Here is a 21,017-nt window from a genome sequence, read left to right on the forward strand (position 1 = left end):
TTGGGGGCAGGGATCCAGGATGAGTTTTAGGAATAAAGGAATTTACTTACTGATTAAAGTTTGTGGCACAGACAAGGTGATGAGTTTTACAAGAATGTTCATTATCTAGGCACTGTATTTAGTTAAACAAACAGACTAGTCTCAGGAAACATGTGATAAGAAGGGTGGCAAATTTATAGGCCATTGCATTTGAACAGAGTTATTGATGGGTTAATGAATGTTTTTAATTTTTTATAAGGTTATATCCTCCTTCAAATGTGTAGGCAATTTCTTTTACACTTCAAGGAAGGCAAGGGAATGGAGAAAATATGCTGATGGCTGCTCTTTGGATGTACGTGTTACTGAATATTAATAAAAATGGTTTGATCTGGAGGTCAAATATATTCTTTCAAAAGCTTCCTAGAGACTGTCTACATTTTTCACTTGGAAAAGAAACAGTATATGGAAAATATTTAGCTGTTTGGGAAAAACAATTGCCACATAATGCATCAGTTATAGCACAACTGTCATACAATATACTGTACTGGTTACCAAAAGGCATGGTTTTGTTTTATTTGTTTGCTTTTTTTTATATACATATTTTCCACATGAGTAATGTCAAAGAGCTTTGTGATTCAAACAGAAACCCACAGACTCAGGTTCTTCATCCCAAGCATATTTTTAAAATGTGAGTTTCACTGCATAATTCTTTCTGGAACAATGTAATGATGAAAAGAACAAAACCTATTAAATCATTTGTTAAGATGAATAGTCATCAACAAGCATCAGCATCTGGAGTGATATGTCTACACTTGTCTGTGCTGAAAAACATCACTGGGGATTGCTTCCAAATATCCTGGAATGGGCCAGTGAAACCTGAATAGGGTGATATGATTACTGAGTTTGGGAAAGCTACAGAGAGCACTGTGGGTGACTCAGAGCAAGGAGTTCAATTAAAAAAGCATCTGTAAGTGCTTAGGATGACATTTCCCATGAAAGCTCAGGAGTGGCAATAACGTATTAGTCTTCAAAGTTTCAAAGATGAACAATCCACCATCAGTGAAACATGTGCTTTGGATTGTTTTCCTTGTCTTGTTGATGGATTTATAAAGATTCATTCACAATCACTTGTTTGATTCCTCTCGTGATCAATGGTTTGCATTTCTGAGATGATAGGCCAGGGTTTGTGAGACAGCTGTGATTATGATGCAGAACAAAACTGATTGGACTTGGTCTCATTAGGACTATGCACTGACAAAATGATGTCAATCATTACGACCAGAAATAAAGTTTTCTAAGGACTCTGGACATAAACAATCATACTAGGAGTTTCTTTGCTATTATGTTCTTTCGCACTAGTTTTGAAATAAAAGATTTTAGTCCTTCCTTAGTCAGGAGAGAATGGAAACTGTAACTGGTAAGTCACAGTGAGAGCTTCTCAGCCCCATATAGCAGTGTCCCTGACACACTATTTAGTATATTTTGGGAACTATCATGATGGAATACCAGGATCAAAGAGTTAGTGTTGGGAAGGACCCCAGAGAACACTGAATGAAACCCACTCATTATACAGTTTAGGAAACTAAGTGATTTGCCCAGGGTTATAAAACCAGTAAATATCTGAATTGGAATTTGAACTCAGGTCTTTCTGATTACAAATCCAATACTATACCTACTATACTATACTTCCTCTCCACACTACCTCATCCAATGGCTGCACTAATAATGAGGGAAGATTTTCTTCAGTATTTTATATAATCTCTTTTTCCTCTATCAAGATAATTTTGTTTAATTAAAATACAGTATGTACTTACGTTTAAATATATGTATATATATGCACACATACATATAGATAGATATCTGAGTATGAATGTGTGTATGTATATACACATATGTGCCCTAAATCTTCATGCATATAAGCAAAACACAAAAAGGACCAAAAGATCATTTCTTATTAAAAACTGCCTGCTGGTATGTTTAAGTATATAACTTATCAACTTTTATAAATTTATAATATTTAAAATGAAAAATGTAAATAGTATATGCTCCTCTCTCTTCCTGGGGGAGTTTTGTGAATAAATTTCCATTCATCTAGTGACAAATGCACCCTGAAGTCATATAATTCATGTCCTTTCTGGTTGAGTTTAATAAGAAATAATCTGCTATTTTTCATTTTCTTTCCTTCCTCTGCTCCAATTGCACTTCCATAGAAGTCTTAAATGTTTATATATGTATCCAGTTGTGCATATTGTAAACATCTGTCAACTCAGTAAAACCCATTGTACTGCATGCTGTCTTTTCTCTGAAGGAAAAACTGAGCTCATGGCTATGAAACTAAATTTACAATCTACTTCATTCCAGAACAAAGAAGAAATGAATCAGAAATTTGATCCTTATTTCATTAGTTTGACCAGGTCTTAGTTTGTGAACAAGAATGTATGTATTTGTTTTTAGTTATAAATGTCATTTAGAACTTGCACACGTTCATTTTTGGGGGGGAGAGTAACTATGATTGTGCAAGGGATTCTTTTAAAAGACAAAATATTTCCTAAAACAACCCCAAGGCATCCCAAAATATTACTTCCAGGAAAAGCCGGAATATAAGTAACTTTCTTACCTGTGAACAAAGTGCATTTTCTCTAAGTAGGTACATCCTCTTGCTACATCAATACAAATAGCAATCAAGTCACCAATACCAAGGAGAGGGTCCTAGAACAGAAAGAAAAAAAAGTTATTTAAAATGTGTTTGACTGTAGAAACAATACTTAAAAACATAGTATAGAGGGGGATACAAAGCCTTCTTGGAACTTCTATCTATATAGAAACCTTAGAATACTTTGGAAGTGGCAAAGTGGTATGTAAGCTCCTTAAGGGCAGGGACTATTTCACAAAAATGCTTTCAATTCCAGCACAGTGCCTCAGTTATTAAAGAGATTTAATAAATGTTGATTAAATAAATGGATTGTTCCTTGTCCTGGATTACACAGTTCCTCTCACTTGAAATGTCCTCCTCCTCCTTCCCACCTGTCCAAATGCCTCTGTGATCCCTCCAACTTTGTTAAAAGTAATATCCTAACTCTTTGCTCCATGTAAGTTAGGTTGATTGTTTTCCTTAAAAGGTACTGAAACCATCCTCAAGACTTGCTTGACCCAGGGGACTAATGGCTCATGGTGTTGACATCATTTCCTGGTAAACTGAATTTAAAGCAGCCAAGAAGAGTTCCAGACACCATTGTCGATGCTATAATAAGCAACTCTGGCAAGGAAGTTTTGCCTAGCTGCATCGATTCAAGGAATCCTAAATGCTTGTCATTTTTTTTAATATCCTTCTCCTATTATGGCTAAGTAAATCTCCTTTTAACTGTTGAACAGAGTATGAATCTTTCATTTTGTTCCAATATTGTCTGAGGCAAGCCCAGACCAGAACACCAGCTCACAATGACTTTCTCCTTCTGAAAACAAATGGCCTCGTTTGTCACCATCCTATATTGATTTCTGCTCCTCAGATTCTCAGATGCGGGTGTTGTATTTCCTTAACAACATAAGGGCATGACAGTCTTTTTTATGCTTTTATGTATATTCCCACAGTGCTATGCACATAGGAAGTCTCCTATAGGATAATATAATCACAGGATTTAGGTCCATAGAAACAAAAGAATCTGACCAGCATAACACAAGTAGAAAATTCAATCTAGATCCAAGATTCCGACAGTACCTTTTCCAGAATAAATGAACGCATATGTATGTATATATGTATATCTGTATATGTGATGTATACACATATACATACATACATACTTATATATATATTCATATACAAACACACATAGACATACACAGAATTAATTATCCCCACCGAAAAGGTTTAAGTCACACACATCAAGTTTGCTTTTTAAAAAAAATTTCCCAGATACAAGATACCACAGGATATCATAAGACCATATTATAGATTATGAGTGGGAGGGCACCTCAGAGTACATCAAATACAGTCTCCTTATTGAAAAATAAAGTGGGAAATAAGGTGCCCTGTTAGAATCAGACTTCAGTGAACAGCAAATAGCAATAATCATTATTTGGCTCTGGTTTAAAAAAAAAGAAAATGTGACCAATGTTAAGAGATTATTTATGAAAGATTTAAAACCAAACAAAGTAGCACCATGTTCAGTAAACCCAAGGACCCCCAACTTCTGGGGTACAGATTCTATTTAACAAAGACTCCTGGGAATGTTGGAAAACCATCTGATAGCAATTAAATTTTTGACAATTCCTTCAATACCTTTGACCATTAGTGTAAACGAGGCCCAGGGAGATTAAAAGCCTTGCTCAGAATCATAGCTAGTAAGTGCCTCAGGTAGGATTCATATCCAGTTCTTCTAAATTCCAAGTCAGGTGCTTTTTCTATTACACATCATTGATTCTTATGATCTCACTCAGAGTAGGATCTAGAATTAATTCACAGGCATTACAAGACCTTTAAGTGAAATTTTTAAAATGACCTGAGGACTGAATAAATCTGATATTAATCCTTAAAGGAATCCACTCTTCTGTACCCCAAAACTTCCTAGTTCAGGACATTAGGACCACTGAATGTCAAGTTTTTAGAATGTTATTTGTTCTCCTAACAAAATGTTTTATTTCTTTTGTTGTTGTCATTAAGTTAGGTGTCAAAAACAGAGTTTTTTTTAATTTGTGATCAGTGGGCTTGCTTGGTTTGTCCTTCATTCTTGAAGAGGGTCACGACATCAGGGAGATGATGACATGACTTGCAATTGACTCTGAGTGAGGGAGGGCTGTGCAAGGTCACCAGCCTCACTTTCTCCTCCAGAACCATCTGGGTCCAGTGGCCAGATATTCATCAGGATGTCTAGAGATGGCCCAGGATGGAGTGGGTAGACACAGCTTGAGGGATGTCATTAAATTTTCTTAAGTGATGACTTATCACATTGCGTATCTCATTAAATCAAAAAACCTCCTATTCAGGTACTAGAGTGACTTGGTAATAGCCAACTTGCTGTCTTAGCCATGCAGCATTTTAGATCTTGAACATCTAGTGTGTAAAAATGGATGGTATTGCCTCTGTCTTGAATCAATTAAACAGTCTGGGAACTCTCATGGTGAAAATACCTATTTGAGCTGTTTATGAAGAAAGGACTTCAAGGAATTATAAATGTTTGTTGACTTGACTCTGTGAATGTTGTCCAAAGGAAATTCAAAGGAATGCAAGTAAATACAGAGAAAATGGCCAAGAATGATGGACTTGAAGAGCCACAATAGATTTCAGAAGATATCTAGTTCACAAATATTTGAACAATGATCTAGTCTATATTTTCAGCCTGTGGGCATCTAGCCTTTGCTTGAAAACCTACAATGAGGGTGAATTTACTTCCAACTGATGGAGTCCATTCTACTCTCTGACAGTTGTAAACATTAGGAAGTATCTCCTTGAATAAAGGCTAAATCTATCTCTTCTGAGATTTCACCCATTGTTCCTGGTCCTCCTTTCTTAGTAAAAGAGGAATAATGTTACAAGTTTACACAACTGCATTTCAACTACTTGAAGGCAGTCATCAAGTCCCTTTTAAATTTTCTTTTTATTGAGCAAAACATTCTAATTTCCTTTAGCTGATCTTCCTGTGGCATTCCTTCTAATCTAATCATTCTGCTTGTCTCCTTTTAGGAAAGGTGTTTTTTTTTTAACTCGGGGGTCTGCTAACTTTTAAAAATATAGATATTTTTATAGCTGTGTTTCAATATAATTAGTTTCCTTTGTCTAATCCTATATATTTTATTTTCTGTTTAAAATTATTCTGATGAGGCCAAATGGGTTCATGACATGCAAAAAAATGCCAAGAATTCCTATCCCAGAAACACTCAGCTTGTCTACGGCTTTGCTAAAATTTGGTGCCAAGAATTTATTACACTTGGTATAGTCTGACAAGGGCATAGTATAGCAAACTACTAATTCCCTTGTTTTCTTACTTTAGCCTAGGTTAGCATTATGGTTTGGTATCGTCTGATTTTGACTTCCTTATGATACTGTTAACTTCTACTGCTCTTTCAAGTAAATAAAACCACAAAGTAGTTTTCACAGGAAATGTTATCTAACTGTGTCCACTCCCCATCTTTTCATTATGAAGTTATTTTATTTTTGGACCCATTAAAAGTAGAATCTCATTGTCCCAATGAAATTTTATCTTCTTAGAATTAGCCCATCATTTTAGCCTATCAAGACCCTTTTGGATCAGATGCAGATTTATTCTCCCTCCAAGTTTCATTGTATCTGCAGATTTGACCAAAAAATATCATTTATGCCCTCAACCAAGTCATTGATAAAAATGTTGAAAGACATAGAACCAATGGGAACAGATCCCTTTGGTGCATCACTAAAGATCTTCTACTAAAGTGTCATCATAGCATTTATGACCTTGCTTTGGGATTCATCATTTAAACAGTTCTAAATCCACCTAACTGTATTATCATATAGCCTGTATATTTCCATCCTAACCAGAAGCACAGCCTGAGGGAATCTGATGCTTTGTTGAGATCTAAGTGTGCTACGTCTTTATCATTCCTCTGATTTACCATGTCAAGAAAAGAAAATGGGGTTAGTTTGCCACAACCTGTTATTGATGAAGCCATGTTGGTTTGTAGGGTTATGTGCTTCCACTTTAAAGCACTCACAAATCAGCCTTTACTATGTTGTCTTAGAATTTTGCCGAAGGTAAAAGGCCAGCAACATGGCTAATGAGGAAATAAGTTTCACATGTTTTCACATTTATACTTGATACCATATTCCTTGCCTTCTCAATGGGTGGGAGAGAGGCTGGAGGAAGGGAGAGAATTTGGAACTAAATTTTTTTTTAAAAATGAATGTTAAAAATCAATAAATAATAATTTTTTAAAAAAAGATAAAAGGCAAGCTTACTTCTCTACAGTTTATATACTCAACTGTATTTCCTTTAAAATAAAATCTTTAACATGTGACCTTCTCCAGGCCTACATAATCTGTCCCATTTTCCAATATCTTTCATTCTCAAAAATCTCTGAAAGATTCAACAACCAGGCCTAACAATTCTTTCAGTATTTTCTGCTGTAGTTTATCCAAGGTGTGTGACAAACTCAATCAAGACAATTAGATGCTCCCTGTTGAAACTTTGCTTGGCTTTCATCTTCCTCTTTATCATGAACTCTCTGGTCACTTGACTCCAGGATTTATATTGTTCTCTTTGTTGCTCAGAATCAAGGCCTTAACAGCAACCTTAGCATTTTTAGTATGAAATTGTCATTAAGGCAAGTCACACATTCTCTGATAATGTGATTTTAGCCTGAAGAGAAATCAAGCAGCAGTTTGGATAGTTGAAATTCCTTAACATTACAGTAATATTCTGTGTTGGGGCTTATTCCTACTTCTGTTTAGGTGGTCTATATTAACTCCTAACAAGGACACATATTTCTATCTTCACCATTACCTAAATCATTTCTAGCACATTTCTTTCCTCAGGTTCCTGGATTTTCTTGCATTTGATAGATAATGTGTGTGTACATATATGTGTATATGTATATAAATACATACATACATGTGCATATATTTGACTTTAAATTGCTTTCTGTTAGTTTGTTCTTTATTTTTAATATATATTAAAACTATTCATAAACTATTTACTCAAATGTTTTGTGTTACATAAAACAAATGTTTTATTTTGAATATTGGCTAAATTAGCACCTTTAAATTTATGGAACAATTTAATGTTTAAGAGGTTCCTTCATAGTAAGTTTGTGAAATAAGTACTACAAGTGTTATTAACCCAATTTTTACAAATGAGGAGTTTGAAGGGCAAAAAAGGTTAAGTGATTAGCCTAGGGACCCATACCTAGTAAGTACTGAATGGATGCTGAGCTGATGTGAACTCAATTCTTTTGACTTCAAGCCTGGGGCTCTTTTCACTATCTCATATAAACAACAAATAGAACAAATATGGAAACTGTATAAATATTCCCATAATTTAAAAAGTCTCCAATTTCCTTTAAAACCAATATAATCAAACAATAATACTGATTTTTATTTTATATACAGTAAAGGATCCAATATATAAATATGTGAAGGAATTTCTTCTCTTTTAACAGAATTTTCAAAAATATCCTTAGGCTATTTAAGTTCACTGACTTATTCAGTCCTAAGAAATACTCTGCATTAATTCAATGTTTTGAACCATTTATCTACAAATAAGAAATTGAAAACAGAGGAAATTATTTGAGATTGAGTTCAAGCCTAGATGATCCTCTCTATTTTCTCTCTTATCCTGGAACTAGGAAATACATCAGCTTCATAATATCCTTTTCTTAGTTGATATTGATATAGAAGTTGAAGGGAAGATCGAAAGTCACACACACTTCTACTACTCTGACACAAAAATGTCATGGTTAAGAATAATTCAGGAAGCAGTTGATGAGCCTTCAGAAAATTATTATAATTAAAGTTAAAGCAAAATAGAAAGAGTCCTGAAATTAGTCACAGGAACTGGTTTGGTCTTGGCTCTGACATGTGTTATGGTGGGCAAGTATCTTAACCTTACAGGGTCTCAACCATAAAATAAATGTCTGAACTAAAGTACCCTGAAGGTCTGTACCATCTTTAATTCTGTGATCCTCTAATAGTGAATGTAATTCAACAATTCTTTTGTAGAGAGACAATTTGGTGTCATAGATAGAGATTTATGAACGAAAATCTGAGTTTGCATTCTATTTCAGACACTTACAAGCTATGTGACCCTGAGCACATCCCTCAATCTCTTTCATTTTCACTTTCTGCATCCGTACAATGGGGATAATAATATCACCTAGCCTTCAAAGTTGTTGTAAAAATCAAATGAGATAATATATGTAAAGCTCTTTACAGACATTAAAGTAGAATATAAATCATCAAAATAATTATTAGATGTTCATCACATAATTTCAAGACATTTTAAAATATGATATGTGAAATATATCTGTGAAACTTAGAATACCCTGATCATAATAAATCAAAATTACAGATAATTCAGAGAGCAATGGAGAGATTCAAGATCACAACGTAGTTTGCAGGATATTGCCATCTATAATTTACACAGAAAACCTGGAACAAAATATATAAAAGAAGAATATAATCAGACAAGGATTTGGGTTAGTCATGTAGCTAATTCAAGGAATTTACAGAAAGACAGTCTAAGCGTTACACTGGTAACCAGCTAATGTCCATGCTGGCTTCATACTGTCTCAGATACACATAGATAGGCAAAGTCTGAATATCCAAATGTATTTTGAAATCTGGACTAATTTAAAAAGAGTTAGATGAAGGTCATTTGATTGTTACATAGAACCTTTAAGGGTATAGAGTGTTCATGGAAGACTATAACCTCTAGTGTGAGGGCTGCTGACCCCTTTCCATGCCTGCTTTATGTCCACCTGATCCACACAGCTAAGGCTCTGAGAAGTCAGCATGAATAGCAGCCACGCCCTGGTAAACCATTTAGGCAAATGGGCTAAACCAGGTTGAGGGTAAGGAGGGGACTCAAACCCAACAGTGAGTTACAGAAACATCTGCCCAAAGCATGGGAAGATTTCCCCCACTGGAATAGGCAGACGAGAACAATTTATTCCAATGAGTTCTTGGCCATGAAAGTGGCTAAATCAGTCACTATGGAGTGCCTAGAGCTTGGTGAGACATCAAAGATACCAAAGATACCATCCACTGCATATTGCACCATTACAACTTGTCTTGACTTTGCCTTGCCACTGGACTCCAATGACTCTGGAAGAGAGAGCAAGGCCAACAATTTCCCAAAACTTTGCCTGGCTTAAGTCAAATGTGTGCATAGGTCAAAACATCACACCAATAGGTGTGGATACCCTGGGAGCTGTAGTCACATCCTTGCACATAGGTGACTCAGATGATAAGTTCATCTTCTCATTGGACTGAAGCAGTGGTGGGATTCAGTAGCCCCTGGGGCATCTGAACCTTTTTTTAAGGATTTCATTGCTTACCTCCTGATGTGATGAAGGGTTTAGAAAAGGAGCCCTAAAAATTGTCTGCTCTGCCAAGCCCTGGACTACTTAACTGAGAAAGGCAAGGATCCCACACCATGGTCAAAATACACACACACACACACAAATGTACAAAACATTTTATGAAAATGCTCCACTAATCATCAGTATATGGAATGCATGCACACTTATGGACAAAACAAAACCCAGTAGAACTGAAAGACAAACAAAGAGACAGGTATCACATCCAAATAGCAGCCCTGAGTAAAACAAGGCTGAAAAATGAAGGCCAGCTTACCAAAACTGGAGCTAGATACATGTTTTTCTTGGAATGGCTGTATGAAAGGGAATGCAGTGAAGCTAGTATAGGTTTTGCAATTAAAAAAAATCTAGTCAACAAGCTTGTATGCCTACCAAAAGGGGTGAATGACAAGTTCATGACAGTGCAAATGCCACTTGCAGGAAAGCACTATTCCATTTACTAACCCTGATGAGGTAAAAGAAAAATTTTATTAAGACCTGGATACTCCCATCATCAATTTGTTAAAAGAAGACAAGCTTATGTTTCTGGGTGATCTAATGCCAGAGAAGGCATAGACTATCAGACATGGCAGAGAGTCTTTGGGAGGAATGAAGTCAGAAACAACAATAGCAATGGTCGCTTATTAACAAAGACTTCTGCATTTCATGACCTTCTAATCACTGAGACTGCCTTGTGTTTACCCAAATGCAATAAAAATTCTTGGATGCACACTTTCAGCAACAGTTGACATTTAATATGCTCTCATTGTAAAAAGAAAAGACAGAGAAGATGTGAGAGTGATGAAGGCTATATGTGGTGCAGAGTGCTGGACTGTAACAACAATGTTGCTAGCAGCTGTTGTGGGGGTGAAAGACCAACAAAAAAAGCACACCAGAAGATTACTAGCACAGGTTCTTTGATCTGCTTTTCTAAGAAAAGAAACTTTAAGGGGTTAACAACCTCATTTTAATTAAACATACATATATCATTCACTTAGTTCGGGGGGAAAAGATCAGCCTCCTGAACTTCAGGGCAAGTACAAGCAGAAACTACAAGCAGATCAACATATAGGCTTTATCAGATCAAGACATCACATACATCATTACCAGAAAGAGAAGCACCAACATCTGGGTTTTTAAATCCAGGGGGGCTCTTAACAACGGCTACGCAGAGTCTCGTCAAATCCCACGATACTCTTCCAGTGAGTGAGAGTCTCCAAACAAAATGCCATCCTCAGACCTTATATACCCTTCTCAGGGTCAGAGGGCATCACAGCCATGAGACTCAACCTATGTGAACTAGGCTTTCTTGTTTCTTAAGCAGATCAAAGACTCTTGATTCAATCAAAGAAACAAAAGACAACAAAAAGTCTACTTTGCTTGCTATTATATTTGAAAGGCAAAACTCATCAAAGGCACTTGATTATCTCAGCATTCCAAAAGAGAAAACAGTAAAAAAAAAAAAAAAAGGTCCACCCTAATTACCATAATATGGACAATGATAGACATCTTCTCCAAGCTAAACACTTGCATTCAACAAAAATGGTGGCCCCAAGGCAAGACAACTATGACAAATTAGGCACAGACCAATATCTCACAACATTTACCAAGATAAGGTCAAAATGGATACATGGCCTAGATATAGAGAGATATTACAAGAAAATCTGAAGAACATGGAACATATTACTTATCAGACTTCTGGAGATGAACAATTTATGAATAAACAAGAGATAAGAGAGCAGGGCAATGAATAAAATGGATAATTTCTATTACAATAAATTTCAAAAACTTTTGTACATATAGAACAAATTTAGCCAAGATCAGAAGGAAAGCAGAAAATTAGAGAAACATTGTTTTAGTCATTTAAAATTTCTTTCCTTTTCTTTTTTTTAATTTATTTTTTATTATTACTTTACAACACTCAGTTCCACAAGTTTTTGAGTTCCAAAATTTCTCTCCTTCCTTCCCTCGCCTCCTCTCTCCCTGCCAAGACAGCATGTAATCTGATATAGACTCTACACATACCTTCACATTAAACTTATTTACATAATAGTCAAATTGTAAAGAAGAATTGTAACCAATGGAATGAATCACAAGAAATAAGAAATGAAATCAAAAAAGAAGGAAAGAAAAAGAGAGCAAATAGTTTAATTCTTTCTCTGGATGTGCATAGCTTTTTCCATCATGAGTTTTTGGAGCTGTCTTAGAATCTTACATTGATGAGAAGAGCTAAGTCTATCAAAGTTAGTCCTTGCAGATACTGTGTGCTTGTAATTGTGTATAATGCTTTCTTGGTTCTGCTTTCCTCACTCAGCATCTGTTCATATAAGGCTTTCCAGGTTATAATGAAGTCTTTCTGCTCCTCATTTCTTATTGCACAATAGTATTCCATTACATTCATATACCAAAATTTATTTAGTCATTTCTCAGTTGATGGCCATCCCTTTGATTTCCAATTCTTTGCCACCATGAAAAGAGCTGCTATAAATATTTCTGTACATACTGGTCCCTTTCCCACTTGTGTGATCTCTTTGGGATACAACCATAGAAGTGATGTTGCTGGGTCAAAGGGTGTGCACATTTTTATAGTCCTTTGGGCATAGTTCCAAATTGCTCTCCAGCATGGCTGAATCAGTTCACAACTCCACCAACAATGTAACAATGTTCCAATTTTCCTACATCCTCTCCAGAATTTATCATTTTCCTGTTTTGTCATGGCCAATCTGACAGGAGAGATGTGGTACCTGAGAGTTGTTTTGATTTGCATTTCTCTAGTCAATAGTGATTTAGAACATTTTTTCATATGACTATAGATGTCTTTAATTTCTTTCTCTGAAAACTGCCTGTTCATATCCTTTGGCCATTTCTCAATTGGGGAATGACTTGTATTCCTGTAAATTTGACTCAGTTCCCTGTACATTTTAGATATGAGGCCTTTATCAGAGACACTGGCTGTAAAGATTCTTTCCCAATTTTCTGCTTCCCTCCTAATCTTTGTTGCATTGGCTTTGTTTGTACAAAATCTTTTCAATGTAACATAATCAAAATTATCCATTTTGCATTTTATACCACTCTCTGTCTCTTGTTTGGTCATGAATTCTTCCCTTCTCCATAATTCTGATAAGTAAACTATTCCTTGCTCTCCCAAATTGCTTATACTATCAGACTTTATTCCTAAATCATGAACCCATTTTGACTTTATTTTGGTATACAGTGTAAGATATTGGTCTATGCCCAGTTTCTGCCCTACCATTTTCCAGTTTTCCCAGCAGTTTGTGAAATAGTGAATTCTTAGCCCAGAAGCTGGATTCTTTGGGTTTATCAAAGAGTAGATTGCTATAGTTGTTGACTGCTGCGTCTGGTGTATCTAACCTATTCCATTGATCCACCACTGTTTCTTAGCCAGTACCAAGTAATTTTGAAGACTGATGTTTTAAAATACAGTTTAATATCTGGTATGGCTAGGCCACCTTCCGTAGCATTCCTTTTCATTAATTCCCTTGACATTCTGGACCTTTTGTTTTTCCAGATAAATTTTGTTATTATTTTATCCAGCTCTGTAAAATAATTTTTTGGTAGTTTGATTCATATGGAACTGAATAAGTAAATTCAGTTTGGAAAAATTGTCATTTTCATTATATTAGCTTAGCCTAACCATGAGCAGCTGATGTTTTGCCATTCATTTAGATCATACTTTATTTGTGTAAGAAGTGTTTTGTAGTTGTGTTCATGTAGGTCCTGGGTTGGGAAACATTTTTATAGAGAGTTTCTCAGGAAAAGGTCTTGTATCTCAAATATGCAAGGAAATTTGTAAAATCTATAAGAATATGAGTCATTCCCCAATTGATAAATGGTCAAATGATATGAGCAGGAAGTTTTCTGATGAAGAAATCAAAATAAGTTATGGTCATAAGAAAAAAATACTGTTAATCATTATTGATTAGAAAGATACCAATTAAAACAATCTTGAGATATCATTTTATACCAATTAGATTGGCTAAAAGGGTTGAAGGGGAAAGTGACAAACGTTTGAAATGTGGAAAAATTGAGACACTAATCCATTGTTGGTGGATTTGGGAGTTGATCCCACCATTATGGAGGGCAATCTGGACTCATACCCAAAGAGTAATTAATCTGCCTATACCTTTTGATCCAGCAATGCCACTACCAGGTCTTTTGCTAAAAATTATTAAGGAAAAAAAGAAAAGAACATATATGTTCTAAACATTTTTATAGCAGCTCACTTAGTGGTGGCAAAGATCTGGAAATTGTGGGGATGCCCATCAATTGGGGAATGGCTGAACAAGTTGTGGTATATGATTGTGATGGAAAGCTATTGGGCTATAAGAAATGATGGGTTTGATGATCTTAAAAAAACATAGATAAACGAATAAAATAATGAAGAGTAAACTGAGCAGAACCAAGAGACATTGTATACAGCAACAGTAATATTGTTTTAAGAAAAATTTTGAGTGACTAAGTCATTTTAGCTATCATTAATACCCAAATTAACAATAAAGGACATATGAAAGAAGATGCCATCTGCATCTAGAGAAAGAACTGATAAATAGAAGTATGTATAGGATGATTTTACTTCTATCTATCTACATATGTATTTACATAGATGTAGATAGATGTGTATATATTTGTGTCTAATGGTGGCCATTTCTAGGGTGAGAAAGAGGAGGGAAAAAAAAGAAAAAAAAGAAATTTATATGATAACTTTATTGTGTATTTAAAAGGAAAAGTAAGTTTTAGGTAATAGATTTGTAGTTCTGTACGTAATCACTTTGTTTTAAGTATACTGTTATGGAAATGCTTGTTTTATTCTACAAATTAAAAATAAAATAAATTTTTAAAAAGATTACCAGACCTAATGTCAACAGATTAGAGTGTTTCTTTGAGCATGAACAGTTCATTGCTAACTTGGAAGGAAAAATACACTTGGTAGCAGTGGAGCAAAAATGCTGTGGGCAGCTTTCAGAGATTTGGTGTATGGCATTCTATTTATTCATCTGGGACAGAACACTCATAAATATCAGGATTGGCTTGATGAAAATTACGGGGAAATTCAGAAGTTGCTAAATGAAAAACGAGAACTCCACAGAGTTTACCAGCAGCATAGTTCATCCATCTCTAAGAAGGCCGTGTTTAACTCTATTAAAAATAAAGTTCAGGTGAAGCTTAGAGAGATGCAGGATTCTTGGCACAGTAAGAAGGCAGATGAAATTTAGTTTCATGCTAATAGTAATAATCCAAACCACTTTTCTGATGCCCTGAAGACTAATTATGGGCAGAAGACTATTCAGTGCTGATGTGATAGAGTCACATTGATTAGTGATAAGTACATGATCTTGGACAGATAAGCTGAATACTTCCACAGTGTTCTCAATAGACTATCATAAATCAATGTTGCAGCAATTGACCTTATGTAGTCAATCCCTCTCTGGCCAATCTTCCAACTGAAGAAGAGGTTTTGAATGTCATTAGGCTGGGAAAACGCCTGGTGCTGATTCTATTTCAGCTGAGATTTTTAAGGCAGGGAGTCTACTGCTCATACAATAGCTGACAGAAATTTTCTGGGTTATATGGCAAGAGGAAGTTATCCCCCAGGAGTTCAAGGATGCCTCCATTGTCCATCTCCACAAAGGAAAAGGAAATGGTTTGTCCTGTTACAATCTTAGGGGGTCTCTTCCTTAGCCATTGCTGTCGAGATTCTTTACAGAGTTCTCCTTAATAGCTGATGCTTCACTAGGAAGATGGTCATCTAACCAAGAGCCAGTGCCCAGAAATAGTCAATATGGTGTTTGCTGCTTGAAAACTCCAGGAGAAATGTCAGGAGCAAAACAAATCTAATCAAAGTAACTGTCAGTCATGAGGTCTCATGGAACATATGGCAAAATTTGGTTGCCCAGAGAATCTCATCAGGATTTTTTTCCATAATAGCATGCTTGCATGGGTTCTTGCTCTCACACTTTCCTGGTCACTAATAGAGTGAAGCAGGGCTGTGTGCTTCCTTGTATGCTTTTTAGCATATTTTCAGTGATGTTGTTGGATGTCTTCAACAAAGATGAAAATGGCATCAAGATCAGCTACCATGCTGCTGGTAAATTACTTAGCTTGAAAAGGCTAGAAGCCAAGACTAAAGTGGAGGAAGAGTTGGTGCCTGACTTTTTGTTTGCAGATGCTTGTGCACTCAATGCAACCTCTGAGGCTGAGATACGAGAGAGTATGGAATAATTCTCTGTTGCTTGTGCTAATTTTAGTCTAACAATTAACACCAAGAAAACACAGGTTATCCAGTAGCCAGCACTATACCTTCCATACTTGGAACCATTGGTTACAACAAGTAGAGAAATTTTGAATGCTGTGGATAAGTTCACTTATCTTGGCAATATACTTTCCAGGGATGTACACATAGATGATGAGGTTGATGCACACATTGCCAGAACTAGCTCAGTGTTTGAGAGGCTCCAAAGGAAGGTGCAGGAGAGAAGAGCTGTTAGACTGTCCACCAAACTGAAGGTCTACAGATCTGTTGTGTTGGTCTTATTGCTGTATGTCTGTGAAATCTAGATAGTATACCAGCTCCATGCCAGGAAACTGAATTGCTTTCATTTGAATTATCTTTGCAAGGTTCTGAAGATCACCTGATAACAAAAGCTACCAGCCACTGAGGTCCTATCTCCAGCTAAACTAAACTCTACTGCAGAGAGTCAACTCTAATGGACTGATCACATTGTTCAAATGCCAAAAGTACATTTGCCTAAAAGAATATTTTACAGAGAATTTGCACAAGGAAAACACTCACAAGGAGGTCAGAAAAAGTGATACAAGGACACTTTAAAGGTCTCAGTTGTGAGACATGGGAAATGCTGGCATAGGCTTTCTCAGCATGGTATGTCCACATCAAAGAAGACACTGTACTTTATGAGTAAAGCAGAATTGCAGTAGCTCAAAGGAAATGTGAAGTGTACAAATTTAGAGACATATCAACTCCAAATGTTCACATGGACTATTTGTGACTGAAATGTGGCAGAGCCTTCCAAGCTCATATTGGTCTGATGAGGCATAGTTGGATACACTGCACCTTGACCACAACATAGTGATGTTATTTTGGTCCTCTTCAAGAATAAAGGACAACAACCAGATCATTTATGAAGGACTTTTGTCGAGATGTGGACTAGAGTATCCCAGGAGAATGATGTGTGTCTGAATTGTAATCTGCATTGTTGGAAGGTGAACTCAGATTGATGTGATCTATAAAATAACAGAAAAAAAACTCTTTGAAGAAACAAACATAACTGAGCTAAGGTTCTGGAGAAGCTGTGATTCAGTGGAAAATTATAAAAATAAATTTAGAAATTAATGATATATTAGTATATAATTAAAATAAATTGATTTGTAATTGAATTAAAGTTGTGACATTATTATAAATTAAATTAGTATATAATTAAATAGAAATAAATATGTAATTAAATTTTGGGGGTTCCCTTACAGATTAAAAGCTGTGGTAAGTATAATCAGTAACATCTGAAGTAGAAAATATGAATATTTCGTTTCTCAAAATATTAAAGGCTTCATGTGTTTGTTTTATACGGTTTTTTTGTTTGTTTGTTTGTTTTGGGGGAAAGGCAGGGCAATTGGGGTTAAGTGACTTGCCTAAGGTCACACAGCTCCTAAGTATGTCAAGTGTCTGAGGTCAGATTTGAACTCAGGTCTTCCTAACTCCAGGGCCAGTGCTCTACTCACTGCACCACCTAGCTGCTTTATATTCTTAAGCAAAAGTTTCAAATAAAGAAATAGTAATATTTTGTAATTACTTAGTACAGGGTTCTACCTAACAATATTTGCTACAATCCTACCAAGAGAAAGGGGATAGCAAACACTAATGTGGATTTATGACTTTCCTGATTTGAGAACTACTTCTAATTTGACTGAAGAAAACATGGAATATGAATTCAATTTAATATTCTTGTTTTGTAGGAAATGATGGAAAGGATGGTTTCAGAGAAACCTTGGAAGACTAGTAATAACTGAAATAAAGTACTGTTAACAGAAACAAGAGAATAATTTTTGCTGTAATCACATTGTAAAGAAAAACCTTTTATGAATGTAATAACCATGACTCAGAGATCTGATGAGAAGTATGCTATCTACCATCTGACAGAAAGATGTGATGAATTCATTGTGAAGGATTAGATATTCAGTTTTGTCCAAAACAAATAACTGGTCTTGTTTTGCTTAACTTTGCCTATTGGTCGCAAAGGTTTTGTTTCTCCTTCTATTCAGAACAGGATTAATGTGACATAACAGGAAGGAGGAGGAGGAGGAGGAAGGAAGAAAGAGGAGGAAGGGAGGAGGAGGACTGGGGTGGAGGAGGAGTGTGGTGAAGCAGGAAGAGGAGGAATAGTAGAGGAAGGAACAAGAGGAAGAAGGAGGCAGGAAGAGGAAGGAGTAAGAAAAAGGAGGAGGAGGAAGGAGGAAAATGGAGGAAGAGGAGGACTGGGAAGAAGAGGAACAGGAAGAGGAGGAAGATGAAGAAAGGTAAGGAGGAGAGAGAAAAGGAAGAAGGAGGGAGAGAAGAAGAAATGAGGAGGATGGGGAATTACTCTAGGGCTCAAAATGGCAAGATTAAATATGGGAATGATTCAAGTATAAGAGTGAGGTGTAGCCTACAAGTCCATTTGGAAAAGTCTTGACTCTGCTAAACATGAGACATATCTGATAATATTTAATAATGTTGATGTAGGGATAGGAAGAAAAGTAAAATCTATTTTGAAGATGTGGTAATATTCCTCAATTGATAAATGGTCAAAGGAAATGAACAAGCAGTTTTCAAATGAAGAAATTAAAGCTATCTAGTCACATGAAAAAACACTCTAAATCACTATGGATTAGAGAAATGTAAATTAAAACAACTGTGAGGTACCACCTCATACCTATCAGATTGGCTAATATGACAAAAAAGGAAAATGATAAATGTTGGAGAAGAGGTGGGAAAATTGTAGCACCAATACATTGTTGGTAGAGTTGTGAATTGATCCAATGAAATTCTGGGGAGTTTCTTAGTATTACTATAAAACTAGTTTTAACCTAGCAGACAGCTCACAAGGGGTCAAAGGACCTCTTGGGGTTCCTCAAAAACACTCTGAGAAATGGTGAACTGGGATAATCTCCAAAAGCTATCTGCCTCTTCTTAGTTTTAAAGGTGGTAATGTTTGTCTAGATAAAATAAGAGCTTAGTATATATCTATCTAATCAGATCATGACTCAGCCCCTTTGCTACTTCATGAAAATCCCCTCCCTACCTTGTTCCATTCCTGTCATATTTCAATCAATTTCTTTATGAAGGCCTAACTTTATACAGATTTTAAATTATAGTACTGGAAGGTAATGAAACACATACAATAATGCAACCAATATGGATATCTCCATTCTATCTACATGATCCTATCCTCCTTAACCCAAAACAAATCTCACTTTCAATAAGCAGTTAAAAAACAGAGAAGCTCAGTTCTTCTTCCCAGCCACTCCTTTGTTGAGTCATATATGGAAAAACAAGAACAAATAAAACAAAACAAAACAGAAAATTTCCAATTGAGTAAATGTCTAAGCTGTGTCTCTTTTTCTATCAAAGTCTGGAATTGACTCTTTATTCTTGATGACTTCCTTCTCAATATCCCTCCATTATCCCCTCATTTATCAAACACTCACTTATTTGCATCTCTGCCGCTTTCAAAAATGGCATTTGATTTTTGTATATAGAGCACAAAATGCTAAGGACTTTTGTTTAAGTAGTAAGAGGGAGAATAAATTTCACTTGGTTAGGGGTCATGGTAATCTACACTTTCAACTTTTTCTGTCATTTGGAGGTGAAAACATGACATTATTCCCCTTTTAGCGCTGCTATAGAAAGGAAGACAAAGGCTTATAAAATGGAAATAATACTCAGAATCTATTGCTATAGTAAGGACATTTAGAATTGAGTCAAGGCTTTGTTACCATGTCACATGAAAACATTAAGCAAGTCATTTAACATCAAGGAATCATAGATTGAGAGTTAAAAGGAATATTAGAGGTCATCTACTATAAATGTGTTTATATCCAGATGGGTTAGGAAAATTTAAACTTTCTAACTTTTGTCACATCTGACTTTAGGTTCTGTGAGAGATTAACCAGAGATCATTAGATTTGAAAGTTCCTTCCACCCTACCCAGTTATATTCTCACAAGTTGTCCTGGAATATGATGGAAATCAGAGCATTCAGTAGATATTTGCCTCCTCCAAAATCTTCTAGAATTGTATATGGAAGCTTAGCTGTGTGACTGGGCAAATCATTAGCTTACTTAGGTTTCATTTTCCTTTTCTGTCAAATGAATTCCTTAGACTAGATGGCCTCTGAGGTCCTTTATAGATCAAGATCTGCTATTTGTTATTTGTTATCTATGATCTTTTTAGTATAGGCAAAGGTGCGGGCGTTAAGGGGGCATGGTAAATAGAACCCTGGGCCTGGAGTCAGGAAAGCTGAGTTCAAGTTCATCCTTGGATGTTTATTAGATATGTGAAACTGGAAAGAGAGATGTTAACCTCTCTCTGCCTTAGTTTCCTCAATTGTAAAATAAGGATAATAACAGCATCTACTTCCCAGGGCTGTGAGAATCAAATGAAATAATATTTGTGAATCTCTTGGCAGAATACCTGACACATAATAATTACTTAATAAATGCTTGTTCTCTTCTATTTTGCTTGTATTAATAGATATGACTGGCATATGATAGATTGACAAAACCAACATAAGATGCTTATCAACCCTACCCCCCAGCACATTTAGATAATGATTTGGTGAATTAAAATATGCCTTTTTTCTATCATACTTCTACAGATTTTTTAAAAAGAAAAATAATTTTTTGAAGAAATACATATTTTATTTCTAGAAGAGCTAAAATATTTGCTAATATTTTAACCTAGACAGTGAATTTCAGTGACTGTTTTTG

The 21,017-nt window shown here is 35.6% G+C and overlaps 1 protein-coding gene across 1 annotated transcript in view; it reads right to left on the reverse strand.

Annotated features, from left to right (window-relative positions):
• LOC118847339 (proto-oncogene tyrosine-protein kinase ROS-like) overlaps positions 1–21,017 on the reverse strand; it is a 188,439-nt gene that overhangs the window by 16,943 nt on the left and 150,479 nt on the right. Inside the window, exon 10 of the mRNA XM_036755808.1 lies at positions 2,597–2,688. Within this exon, the coding sequence (XP_036611703.1) occupies positions 2,597–2,688 (92 nt within the window). The remainder of the gene's footprint in view (positions 1–2,596; positions 2,689–21,017) is intronic.

The sequence above is a fragment of the Trichosurus vulpecula genome, chromosome 4 (assembly GCF_011100635.1).
Source record: "Trichosurus vulpecula isolate mTriVul1 chromosome 4, mTriVul1.pri, whole genome shotgun sequence".
NCBI classification, from domain to species: domain Eukaryota; kingdom Metazoa; phylum Chordata; class Mammalia; order Diprotodontia; family Phalangeridae; genus Trichosurus; species Trichosurus vulpecula.